Consider the following 12,253-nt stretch of genomic DNA (forward strand, 5'->3'; position numbering starts at 1 on the left):
CTATCAGCAGAGAAGTCTGAAACGTATTTGTCTGGATGACTGTAAACACATGTATATGTTCGCACGCACACAGACTTGAATTACAAAGGAAGCGTGGTGTGGAAGCGGTGCTTGGGGAACTGAGGCAAGAAGATTGTGATTTCAAGGCTAGCTTGAGCTACATGATAGACCATCCCAAGGAAAGAAAAAGAAGAATATGACTTCCTGAAGGAAGTCTGAAAAGTAGAATGGAGGTGATTAAGGCTCCTACAATTCTTTTAATTTTGCCACATTCTTTCTGGACTTTTTCTCAGGACAGTCTTGTTTTCGTGGTGGCGACCACTCTGAGGACACTTCCTTAGGTTCCGCATTTTGTTTTTGACCACGGCTTACTCCCGTGTCTTCTCAGCTCACATTAGGAGCGTGCGCACTGTGTTCTCACTGTCTCTAGCTGTGGTGGATGTTTTAGTTCCTTCTCTTCTTTGATAACATAATGAAGATATCCGTTCTTGCTTCTGTGAGCTAAGATTTTGTTCCAGGAACACGGGCCATTAGGTGGAGACGGCTGGAGACAGAAGTCACGTGTCAGAATCTGACAGCACCTGGCCTGGAGTGTCCGTGTCACGCCGTCTCTCCTTTGCTCTGCAGATGTTACTAAGCCTCTTTAAAGAGAAGGGGCTGGCGTTTTAAATGTCTGTCTGAAGTGTGTTGCACCGCTCCCTGGTCCTGAAGGAGCATCAGGACAGGGAGATTCTCTTTCTTCCCCATACTCACTGGCTGTCACTCCTGTGGGTCCGGAAGCAGCAGTGTGTTTGCTTCTCATACCTCCCCTGGGTTAGTGTCGACACCCCACCCCTGTCTTTGCCTGTTGTGTCAATGGGCATGGTAGCATTCCCTGGACCTGTGGAGGCTGCTGTGCTCTGCCAGCCCCGTGTCAGGAGGCCACAGCGCCCCCCAGTGGAAGGTCGCCTCTGCAAGAAGCTTGCTTTCCTCATCTGAGAGGGAGTGTTCCAAATCACATAGTAGTCTAGATTCCCAGAGAATTCAGTTTGGGATAAAAGTAGCAAGAACCATGGCTTGTTTCCCTCTCTTCATCCCCTCTTTTATCCCTCCACCAGTGTGTTTGCACTTGCGTTTGCTTTGGGGGAGGCTACTATTGTTCCTTTATTAATGTAACTTTCTAAGAGTTCACTTAGCCTGCCCGCCCCCTCACAGTTGGTGGATGGATGGATGTCTGTCCTCCACAGGTACCTTTTTAATGTCTTCTTCTACCTTAATGTATTTTATTTTGTTTTGTCTCCATGTCCTGCCCCCACTCACACGTGGCCTGTGTGTGTCATAGCCGACACAAGGACGTGGGGTCAGACGGCCGTCCTGCTGCCTGCCTGGGCAGGGTCGCCCTGCTCCCATCCCCCAGTGGAAACAGGTAAAAGAATTGCTAGGGTCTAGAATTCCACCCCACCTCTGCTCCTGGCCTGCCTGAAAACCTAGCTCGCCAAGGCAGGAAGCTCTGCCCCTGCGAGTAGTCTTTGGAAAATGTTTGACAGGCAGTGATGGTCTCATTCCACGATTGCATTTGCTCTCTTGGGTTTAGGAGCCTCTTAGGAAGGCTGTTGACTCCGTATTGAAGGTAGCTGGAGTGATTTGGGAAGTGGTTGAGGTATGGCCCTTGAGCCTTTGGGGCTTTGCTGTTGTAATGTTGCTTCCAAACTGGCCCCTTGGTAGCCTGCTTCCGTGCTGCCTTTGTCATGCCCGAGAGTTGGGGTTTGTGCCGTTGTATGAGGCAGGAAATTTCACCTATGAAAGTAGTCATCAGCTGTGGACTTGTTTCTTTCAGACCTATGCAAAAATGTTTATGGGTTGGGATTTTTTGGTTTGGGTTCTTTTTTTTCTCCTTGGAATTTTGTCCACATCTTTTGTATAGCTCAGTGGGAGAACATTTGCCCAGCTTCATGACGTCCTGGGCTCCATCCTTAGTCCCACCCAAAACAATAAACGAAAAACCTCTTCTGGGGATTTCCACCAAAACCTTTGCGGGGCTCCTGGAGAGCTGCGTATTGTGACAGTCGGGAACAGGAGGGACCCACGCCTCAGGCAGGAGAGACTTGCCAGTGGATGGGAAGTGTCTGCACTTTTCTTCCCAGTGTTGTGGTCGAGCATTTTATCACTGGGGGCAGGGTACCAGATGACCATCCTCGTAGTCAGGGTCCCTTCACTTGGATAGAGCGAGCTGATCCTGGGTTCTTTTAGCTTCTCTCACAGCCGGCCTTACCAGCTCTGGTGCCTGGAAGTGCTGGGGAATGGCGAGCTGGGCATTGCTGAAATTGCATTTTGAAGAAAATATTCCTGTCTAACCTTGTAATAATACCACACATGGGAGTCAGGACCCAGGAAGGAAGAGAGAGAGAGAATGCTGGAGCAGCGCCCAGACACAAACTTCCCGCCTCAGTAGGAACTGCTTCATAGAGAGAAGCCTTCTAAAAACATCATCACAAATTTGTTCGATTTTTTTTTTTTTTTAATCTTTTGCTTCAAGTCTTGATGGAAGGGAATCGGTGAACTCTAATTTAAAAGTTTGGAAGTGTCAAGACTTACTCTTCCCAGAAAAGGCCCAAGATTAAACAGAACAGCAGGAAGGTCGGGTGTCACCTACAAGCGGGGACATGGGTGCAGCCTGTGCTGGTGCAGCTTTGTGGGCTTCTAGAAAAGAGGGGGCAGTGCGTGTGACTCAGAGAGGCTGCTAGGTCGTGGCCTCTGTCCTAATGAAGATCAGTCTGGCAGCTTGAAAGGTCACGAGGAACCTGGTTATACGTGGGCTGCTCAGGAAACCCGGTCGCTCACCTTATGCCAAGACCCGTGCAGAGACTGTGTTTTTTGTTCCTGCCTGTTCAGTTTGTCATCCGGTTCCTTTACTGCCGCCACCAGTGAAGTAAGATACTGGTAGGCTCTAGCGGGTGTCATGAAAGATGGTGTGAGCCTTGGCGACCTTGAACAATGGAATCACTTGGATCATTAGGTGCTCTAGGCTCCTTTGAGTGGGGAATTATAGACTTCAGTGTCTGTATCGGTGGCACTGGCACCCTGTACCTCACATGTGTTCCAGGGGAAGGTCAGACACTCACATTCATCGTATTTCAGCTTCAACTCGTGGGTTTGGCCCTCTCGATGTCTCTCCCGAGAGCCAGAGATGCGTTCAGATGCTCCCAAGCCTGGGAACCCAGAGCCCGGGTGCCTGGGCTGCTGCTGGCTGGCCACTGGCCTCCAACAGACAGCACCACACAGTGACTCACTGTGTGTGTCTCTTCGAGTGGTTCCTACTGAGGCGGCAGGCGTGGCGGCCATGGCAGAGTTGGCATGAGGACCTGTTCCGACTTAGGTCATCGTGTGGAAGGAGGAAAATGGGTAACAGCCCTGCTTGCCAGTGATTTTCGTGCTGTTCTTTCCAGTGTAAACACTGCAGCCTGTCCTTTGCCCTCCCTTTTCCTTTGGATCTCAAAAGTGCATCCTGCAGACTAGCTGCACATGAGCTAGGTTTGGAAGCAGATTGTCATACGAGGTGGGAACACACAGTGGAGATGTTTTTCTGACCTCACAGCGGCCACAGTCCTCCCCACCCCCACCCTCTCCCTTGTATTAGCAGTCTGGGTAAAGGAAGCTGAGAATCTTCTGGAAGGTACCAGAGAGGCCCAGGGTAACATATGGCTGTTTCTCAAATACTGAACCGTGGAAGAGAAGGGCGTGTGTGGTACAGGCAGGACAAGGGATGGGCATTCAGTTAGGACTTATTCTGTAGAACCTGTTTTCGGGCATTTCTTTGTAGTTTTTAAACTCTTGCGTGTGAGTAAGGCTTTAGAAAGCAAGGCATTGATGTGATGTGGCCACAGATGGCTTGGGGGAGACATGCTTTGCTGTGGTGTGACCTGGTGTGCAGAAGTTGTGTGCTATCCCAGGTGGGCCTGGCTACCTTTTCTTTCTTCTTATGATCAGAGCCATTTCTGTGTCCCCAACTTCTCTGATAAAGCCATTGGCCCGTGGCATTAGAGAGCATTGCACCAGAGTTCTCACCCCTGTTTAGTGTAAGGTACCAGTCCACCGTGAAAGACAAAAGATTGTGATGAGCCACCCCCAAACAGAGTGAGGTGTTGTGGAGGGCAGATGGCCAAGGAAGGGGCCCCTTGGGATGCTTTGCAAATATACAAATCCTCCCTGGCTCTCTCAGGAGCGATTTCCACAAGGCCCCTGCTTCAACAGTGTTCTTTCTGTTTGTGTCTGTTGGTGTGAAAGCGACAGGAAAAGGAGCGTGCTCGGACCTGCCCCAAAAAAGTGATCACCCTCTCTCCTCCCCCTACTCCACCTTCCTGCCGGGCGCGCCGTGTTCAGCAGGTGATCCTCTGCATGCTCTGTGTCCTGTCTGTCCTCCTTACACAATGCATGGAGGGAACCACCTCAGTCACCCCGCTTTCCAAGCGTAAGTTTTTAGATCACTCGTAGCAAAAGCAGCCTTCACTGTTTCAAGTGAGCAATTCCTGTTGGGACCTCAGGATAGGGCCCTGTGCATTCAAATCCTGCATGTTCTGGGCCAGTCCCTATCGTGGGAGGTCAGCTGCAAACCAAAGCATAGATCTCAGATCGAAGGCCCTTATGCCCCCGAGGTACACAGTTTTATAGGAGCTCTCTTAAAGTAGCCATGTTTTTTTTTTGCTGTCTTATGCACTGTGGTTAAGATGTGCACAAGAAAGCTTCGTGCCTCCCTGCATGGATTTTGGTGCCTTGTGATGCTGACAGCTGTTCTCTGGCTCATACAGCCTCTCCTAACCAACCCAGACACCCTTTCACACTCCAGGCCTGTCACTGAAGAGCTGCATTGAGAGCCGCCAGGCACATGTGGCTGTTGCACCACGCAGACATGCGTTTATGGTGGACACACCTATATAGTGCTCATACAGAATGACTTGCTGACCTTTGAGCTGAAACCCTAGAAAATAAAAAGCCACTTCCGAGGGCAGGGTTTGTGGAAGGATATTTTCATAATGAAGGTAACCGACCTAAAAGGCGGCCACCAATGATGCATCTGGGTTTTCAGGCCTTCCTCATGCCCCAGGGCCTAAAAACTGAGACACGGTGGCTGTTGTGACTGCCCAGAGTCTTCCTCTTAAGTAAAAGCTCACGGTTTGAGCTTTGGTTCTGCCCCACACAGTATTTCAGCCCGTTCTCACGGTAACTGTGGGGCAGGTGCACCATCACCTCCACTTACAGCCCGAGGAATGGGGCGGACAGGCCAAGGAGTTGTGCAAGACTACGGGTGAGCAGTGGCCAGAACGGAACGGGAGCCGTGAGAAGTCCGGAGGCAGGCTCTAGGCTCACGCTGCCTGTGGTAACATGTCGGGGGCACCAGATGAGGGCACCACTTGGGACGTTGACTTCCATTTCCGAGGATGAACATCGCAAGTTATCCTTAGTGGACATTGTGGCCTTCCTGTCCCCACAGTTGCCATCTTGGTTCTTCACTGAGGCAGCCCTGTGCCTGTTCTAGGATTTTCCATGACCTCTTTCAGTCTCCCTGCCCTTCTCCCTGCAGTGAACTGTGCCTTGCTCCCAGGTTCCTGTTTAGGGCCTGCTCCCCACCCTGGAGTTTCCTCCAAGCTCTGTTTCCATCCCCACCTTCCTTTCTGAGGTCTTGCCGGGGAAAGCTTCCCCGCCAGCCTGCCTCCTTAGCTAAGCCTTCCACTGCATGCCTCCAACCTTACGCCACTGGCGAAAGACACGTTTGTTCCACTTTTGTGCTAACCGTAGCTCTCTGTCTGTGCAGAGGCAGGTGGAAGGCCGTACAGAAAATTGTCCCAGATCATGGAATTTGATACAGGCGGGATTGTGGATAATTGGTTGGGGACATCTGGGGATGGGGAGATATATGAATTAACTCTGAATTCTTGCCTGAATCTCGGACTGTTACCTGGTAGGTCCAAGTAGAGTTGGGGTGGAGCTTAAGTTTCTACTTTGTTGCCAACAGATATGCAGGGATCTTCATGCTGACAGCCGTGGCAAGCAGAACCCCCACCATGAGAGGGTAAAAGCATGAGCCTGTGGCATGGGATGCTGAGAGCCAGCAGTTGGGCACGCTGGGTGGTGGGGCAGAGGGAAGGGAGCATGGAGAACAGTCCCTTCTCCCGGCTTTTTGCACACTTGTCACCCGGCCAACAGCCAGGACGTTTTGCTAACAGCGTTGACCCATTCAATAGCATTAACTGCAGAGTGTCCATCTGTAAAACATTCAGACCGGTTACTAATCCTGGTGCTTTCGTTGTTACAATGGGCCTTGGTGACTTTCCAGTTTCATTCTCCTGTCCCATCCCACGACCTTATCACTCTACCCCAAAACAGGTGCGAGTGGCCACAAGGCTTTGACAACTGGGGAGAACCAGGAGAGGGGAAGCATTGGGGGCAGACAGACAGTGGATTTCATAGTCTTAGCTCTTGAGATAGAAATGGGCCATTGTGCCATTTTTTTCAATGAACGTGATGATGAAGTCCTAGCCAACCTACTTATTTCATGAAGATTTTTCATGGATCCTATCCTTAAAGATCTCCAGCGAGCTGGTGGGCTGCCTTGTTGGTGATTTCAGAGGCGCCCTCTCCCGGCCTGCTTGTTTTCTGAAAACTGCATTGAGACTCAAGTGGCAACTCAGGTCCCAGCTTGGGTTCATTAGCAAACAGATGTTAGCACCATCTTCTCTGCCCTTGGACCAAACTCCCAGCAGGAGGGGTTAGGAGAGAAGGGATTGAGGTGGAGATGGCCAACCTCCGTGCCCTCCCGCCACTGGCCCTGCTTCACTGCTGCTCGGCAGGGGAGCTGGTGCGGACGTGGCATTTATAACCTCTTCTTCCCAGACCCGACTATAGTCCTGGCCATGCTAAGAAAGGGAACAGGGCAGTGCCCTGCTTCTGGAGAATGAGTGCATACTTAATGAGGTGCTGATGGTTTTCAGTAAACAGCATCTGGAAAGGAAGCAGGAAGTATGCTGGGTAAAGGAAGTTTGGCAGGAGACCGTGTGAGGTCCAGGACCGTGGTGTCCAGTGGCAGTCTGTCATGCTGGGAGCTGGTATCTATCGGTTCCTCAGTGTGGGGCTCAGGCTAGACACTGGGGGTACTGCTTGCTCCTTTCCCAGGGCTTCTCCCCACTCGGTAGCCCTTCTCGTGCACTGCCTTGCCCTCTCTCCACGGCTCCCCTTGTCTCAGTCCCCCACTCTGACTGTCCCACCTTCCAGCAGGGTGGTCGGTTATCTCTTCCCTTTCGATGAAGGTTGCTCATCCCCAGAATTGTTGCTCTATATTCAGGGCCAGGAAGCTGGGGGTAGGGAATTCCCAGATTCCTGCCACTTGATGTCACTGCTATGGCACTGAAATGTCCACCAAACTGGGGTACAGTGGGTCTCCTTGGAGCCTGGGCAGTACCTCTGTTCTCCCTATGTTGTAAGGATTTCCGTCCTGGGTGTGGTAGGAGTGACAGAGCATGTCAAGGCCAGCAGTCACCTTTTCTCTGCTAGCTACGCGGGCTCAACGTTGAGGAAGACCCTGGGCACTACTGCTGCACCAACTGAAGCCAGTCTAAGACGAGGGGCATTTAGATCTGGTGCCTGGATCACCACTTGCGGTTACTAACTCCTTAGCAAGCAGAAATGCCCTGCACACTGATCACAGAAGGAGCGTACCTGAGTTCTGTCCTTAGGAAGGCATGGAGAAAGCCTTGGGCACTGTCCACAGGACAAGGGCATCCCTAGCCAGGGATTGTGAGGTTCCCAGTCCTGCTGTTTACACTATCGGGTAAACTAGAATAAATGTGAGATGTCTCTACCAAGGCGCTATCCTGCACAGGTCAGCAAGGGCTCTGGGAGACACTGATGTCACATGTCACAGAGGGTGAACCCAGTAGGAGCACCAAGCCGTGGTGCCTGAGGCTTTCGTAGGTGCTCAGAGCTCAGAGGCAGGCTCCGAGCTGCAAGCATGGGGGAGGAGCAAGCGGGGAGCAGATGGGAGCCATAGATGAAGCTCACTTTCTTCTGGGAATTGGAAGGCCTGCCTTATTTACCGCGTACCTTCTGCAGCCAAAGAGCAAAGCCGTCTGGCTCGAGGTTCCTGTGTTTGAGGTATGACTTTTAACGTTGACTGTGCTCTCTTTCTCCACCTTGTATTTTATAGCCAGAGCCTGAGCCTTCACGTCGATTTTTTGTTGACCAGTGGGAGCTCTCCCTTAGTCTCCGCTCCTCCACCCGCCCTGCCTCTCCCTCCTCTGACTCCCTCCGACAGGTAGCATGGCCTGGACTTAGCAAACCATGTTCTCCTGCAGCCTCTGCTCACTCCACTTTCTCAGGTGTCACCCACCTGAGGGAGGCTAGGAGGCCTCCACCTTTGCCTGGCGTGCGTGTGTGTATGTACGCGTGCGTGCACGTGCGTGCGTGTGTTGCCACAGATGCCTGTGTTAAAGAGGCTGCAGCTTTCTTTGAGTGTGTCACACATCACAGCCTGTCCGAGTGAACCCACTGTGTCCAGTATTGATAGCATTTTTCAACCTTTGGCTGAAGACTACGTTTTTATAATCACATGCTGCAGAATTTGAACCATTCCGTCACTAACCTTCCTAAGTAAGATAGTGAGCACACAGCACTCTTGGTGCTTCCTCGTGTGTGGAATGAACTTTGCTTTCCCCCCAGTAGCTTTGATCCAGTTCCAAGACGTTTGTTAGGGATCAGAGGGTCTGTTGCCTTGGCCTGTGCCTTGTGTTCTTGGCCGGTACATGTGTGCGGAAGCACATGCATGTGTGTGGTGTGTAGGAGCAAGCCCAGCAGTTGCTACGCCTCTAATCCCTTCTGAGAGTGGGGAGAAGAAAATCGCCTCTTCCCATGCTGGAAACAAACAGAACCTGAGTCTTCAGCTCTCTGGGGGATGCTTGTCAGAGTCGCCACAAATGTGATCAGTGCCTCTGCTTCTGCAGCCCCAGGCTGTGGCTGCTGCGGTGATAGAGGTCCTGGGTGCACACAGAGGGGCTAGGACTGCAGCGTGCTGGCCCTCTGCCACCTGCTCTGCGGGATGAAGACGGTGTGACTTCCCGGTCCTTTGAGGGCAGCTTTCCTCCCTCATTTTTACTGTCCTCTACCTGGTGTCTGCCTCTCTCGGGCCTGTGCTTCTCCAGGTCCCTAGTCTCAGAGACTGTGGAATTGGCGGGCGAAGCCAGTCATAGGCAGTCTCTTTAGCAGAGTTTGAAAATGAAGTTGATTGCTCAGTTCCAGCCAGTCTCTGGCTTAGCCTAGTGAGAAGTGTTTTCTCAAGTGTGTCTGTTCCCAGACTTAGAGTTGGCCTCAGAGAACCTGGCTGTGCTGCTGCTTGGGCTAGTAGCCCTTTTACATGTGGCTTTACAGGTTTATCCCTTGAAGTCATTTATGGGGGGGAGGGTTGATGCCGTCTCTGGGATAGCTGCATCTGGATTAGAATTGGTGACAACCTTTCCCACGTGGCTGGGAGCATCCGGCTGTGAGAGGTGTAGCTTCCCCTGTCTCCATCCAGAGTCCTGGCTCCCAGGTCTCTAAAAGACTGCCCACAAGACTGACTGTAGTCCCAGGACAGAATCCAGGCTGGGCCACAGTGGCCTCTGTGAGCAGGGCGGCTCACTATACAGATATGGACATTTTTCCTGTTTGTTTTTTCAGCATTGCCAAAGGGGACTGCGTTAGTTTGATTTGTATGTGTGTTTGGGGAGAAGGTTAGACTGTCTCACTGTGTAGTCCAGGCTAGCCTTGAACTCACAGCAATCCTCCCACCTTAGCTTCCCAAGTGCTGGAATTACAGATGTGAGTCACCATATTCTGTTGTGGATTTTATCTTCTTTTGGCGTTGTTCACCTTGAAGAGCAAATCATCCAGGGTAAGAGGAGCAGCTTCCCTCAGGGTGTAGCATGTGACTTGGTGTCCACCAGGTCTGGGAGAGCTCCAGCCTCCACCTGGGGGAGAATGAGCAAGCTCTGTCTTTCTGCTCTCACCCCCCACCTCCCGTTCCAGTGGGGAGTGGCCAGGAAGGTCATGGCGGTCAGCTGTACGGAGCAGACACTGTGGGTCACCAGCAATGCCGGAACTCTTCACACCTGTTTCCCCCGTGGGACATCAACCTCTGCAGGAATCTGCCTGGTTTCCTTGTCAGCCTGAGGTGGTCACCTTACTCCCAGAGCCCTTTGGGCCCCCTCTTGGCTCTTGACACTGTAGACACTCTTGACCTGTCTGGAGTTGACCCCTCAAACTCTGAGTTCGGGTGCAGGCCTCTCTTCCTCTGCTGTGTTTGCTTCCGTTTTGCCTTCTACCTCTGTGTCCCCCAGAACTGGACTCTCGGGAAAACGTGAAGGACCGAGTTCTTCCCCTGGAACCTTGTCTCCACTGCTGCTGCTCACGCGTGTGCTGACCACCATGTGGACACTGGCACAGTGTTTTGCTCACTGCCCAGTTTCTGCTTGTGGGCACTGTGTTGGCATGGTTTGCTGTTGCACTGTGTATTCCTTTTACACCTCTCCAAAAAATGTTGTTCCTGGCTCCTTAATTTAATTTTTTTTTCCTTCTCATTTCCCTTCGTTTGGTCATTCTGTAATCTTCAACCAATAGAAGTACATAAAGATGTACACGGGCGGAGTGAGCTCATTGGCTGAGCAGATAGCCAATCAGCTTCAAAGGAAAGAGCAACCCAAAAGCCTTCTAGACAAGAAGGAACTGGTAAGAGATATTCCAGAGCCACTGACTCTAGCCACGGCACAGTGGTGAGCAGCCCTCTCCTGCTCTGAGGCCGTGCTGATTTCTGTAGCCACGTGGATGACTCGGGGTAGCTTTCTTGAGGTGATCTTGATTTTGATGACTGAATTTCTAGAACTGAGGTAAATATTTGGAATGTTCTGTGGAAAAGAACTTTTTTCTTTAAAGATGGTCCCTATTCAGGGGATGCACACACGTGTGCACACTCATGAACACTGAGTATATGTATAATTATTCTATCCCCCAAGCAGAATAGTTGGTTTGATTGTTAAGAAATTCTGAAACCTTGGACTCCATCACAAGCATCTCTTGGTTGTTGATCACCATGGGTTTAGACCCCGGCTTATGGAGTAGAGCTGCTACGGAAGCTGCTCTCTGAGAAAGCCGCGATAGAGCTCTTGTCATCATTTCCTGTCCGCCGTCTGTGTCCGTGCAGCCGAGTCATCATCACCCACAGAGGGCTCGTGTGGCCCCGGGAAGGGCCGCGAATGCTGATGTCTTCTTCCTCTGTCCACCCCACAGGGCTCCATAAAGAAGGAGTTCCCACAGAACCTGGGGGGCAGCGACACATGCTATTTCTGCCAGAAGCGGGTCTACGTGATGGAGAGGCTGAGCGCCGAGGGCAAGTTCTTCCACCGCAGCTGCTTCAAATGCGAGTACTGCGCCACCACGCTGCGCCTCTCTGCATACGCCTACGACATCGAGGACGGTGAGTCTTCCTGCACGCCGAGAGTGACGCCCTCGCTGCAGTCCTCGTTATTTTCCCTGTATTCACCGTTCTCAGCCATCTCTTTCCTTTTTATTTCTAATTCTCAGACTGAGGTGGGGGTTTACAAGACCGGGTTTCTCTGTGTAGCCCTGGCTGTCCTGGAGCTTGTTCTGCAGACCAGGCTGGCCTCCAACTCAGAGATCCTCCTGCCTCTGCCTCCTGAGCACTGGGATCAAAGGCGTGAGCCACCACGACCCAGCAAAGTAATTCTGAGACTCTTTAAAGATATTTTTGCAGTCACCAGACTGTTAGAGCTCAGCCAAGGAGGTGCTGATGAGAGCGACGCATACGTGTCGTCCCTCATTTCACACGCTCACCTCCTTACCTCACATGAGAGAGACTGTGGAGGAGAAACGGGGCCTGAAGGGTTCCTAGAATTCATGTTTCTTGCCTAAGATTGACGACAGCAACCAAAATAGATCCCAGGCTTCTGTTGTACGGAGCAAGATGGAAATGCCCAAGCTTTGTCACCTCCCTCTGGCATCAGCGTCTCCTGGCCTGGGGCCCAGGTCTGCTGGTTAACTGGAAAGACCTTAACTGTAAGGCAGAGAAGTGTGCCAACAAATAACAGGCAGCTCGGCATCTGAAGATTCTTAAGGAAATGGGAATAGGTGCCAAAGGCATTTATGACCCCTGCAGCCATCCCTACAGGATGCTGAGGGACTCGTGGGTCATAGTTTCATTTACGGGTAATAAACCTAGGTGAATAGAAGAGGAAAC

The 12,253-nt window shown here is 51.6% G+C and overlaps 1 protein-coding gene across 22 annotated transcripts in view; it reads left to right on the forward strand.

Annotated features, from left to right (window-relative positions):
* Mical3 (microtubule associated monooxygenase, calponin and LIM domain containing 3) overlaps positions 1-12,253 on the forward strand; it is a 202,958-nt gene that overhangs the window by 117,028 nt on the left and 73,677 nt on the right. For 15 of the 22 annotated variants that reach the window (XM_075982893.1, XM_075982890.1, XM_075982896.1 and 12 more), the window contains exons 17-22: positions 1,322-1,405; positions 4,264-4,362; positions 5,990-6,046; positions 8,177-8,284; positions 10,621-10,728; positions 11,287-11,473. In XM_075982893.1, the coding sequence (XP_075839008.1) occupies positions 1,322-1,405; positions 4,264-4,362; positions 5,990-6,046; positions 8,177-8,284; positions 10,621-10,728; positions 11,287-11,473 (643 nt within the window). The remainder of the gene's footprint in view (positions 1-1,321; positions 1,406-4,263; positions 4,363-5,989; positions 6,047-8,176; positions 8,285-10,620; positions 10,729-11,286; positions 11,474-12,253) is intronic. The other 7 variants (XM_075982914.1, XM_075982908.1, XM_075982912.1 and 4 more) reach the window with 2 other exon arrangements.

This window comes from Microtus pennsylvanicus, chromosome 8 (genome assembly GCF_037038515.1).
Source record: "Microtus pennsylvanicus isolate mMicPen1 chromosome 8, mMicPen1.hap1, whole genome shotgun sequence".
NCBI lineage: Eukaryota > Metazoa > Chordata > Mammalia > Rodentia > Cricetidae > Microtus > Microtus pennsylvanicus.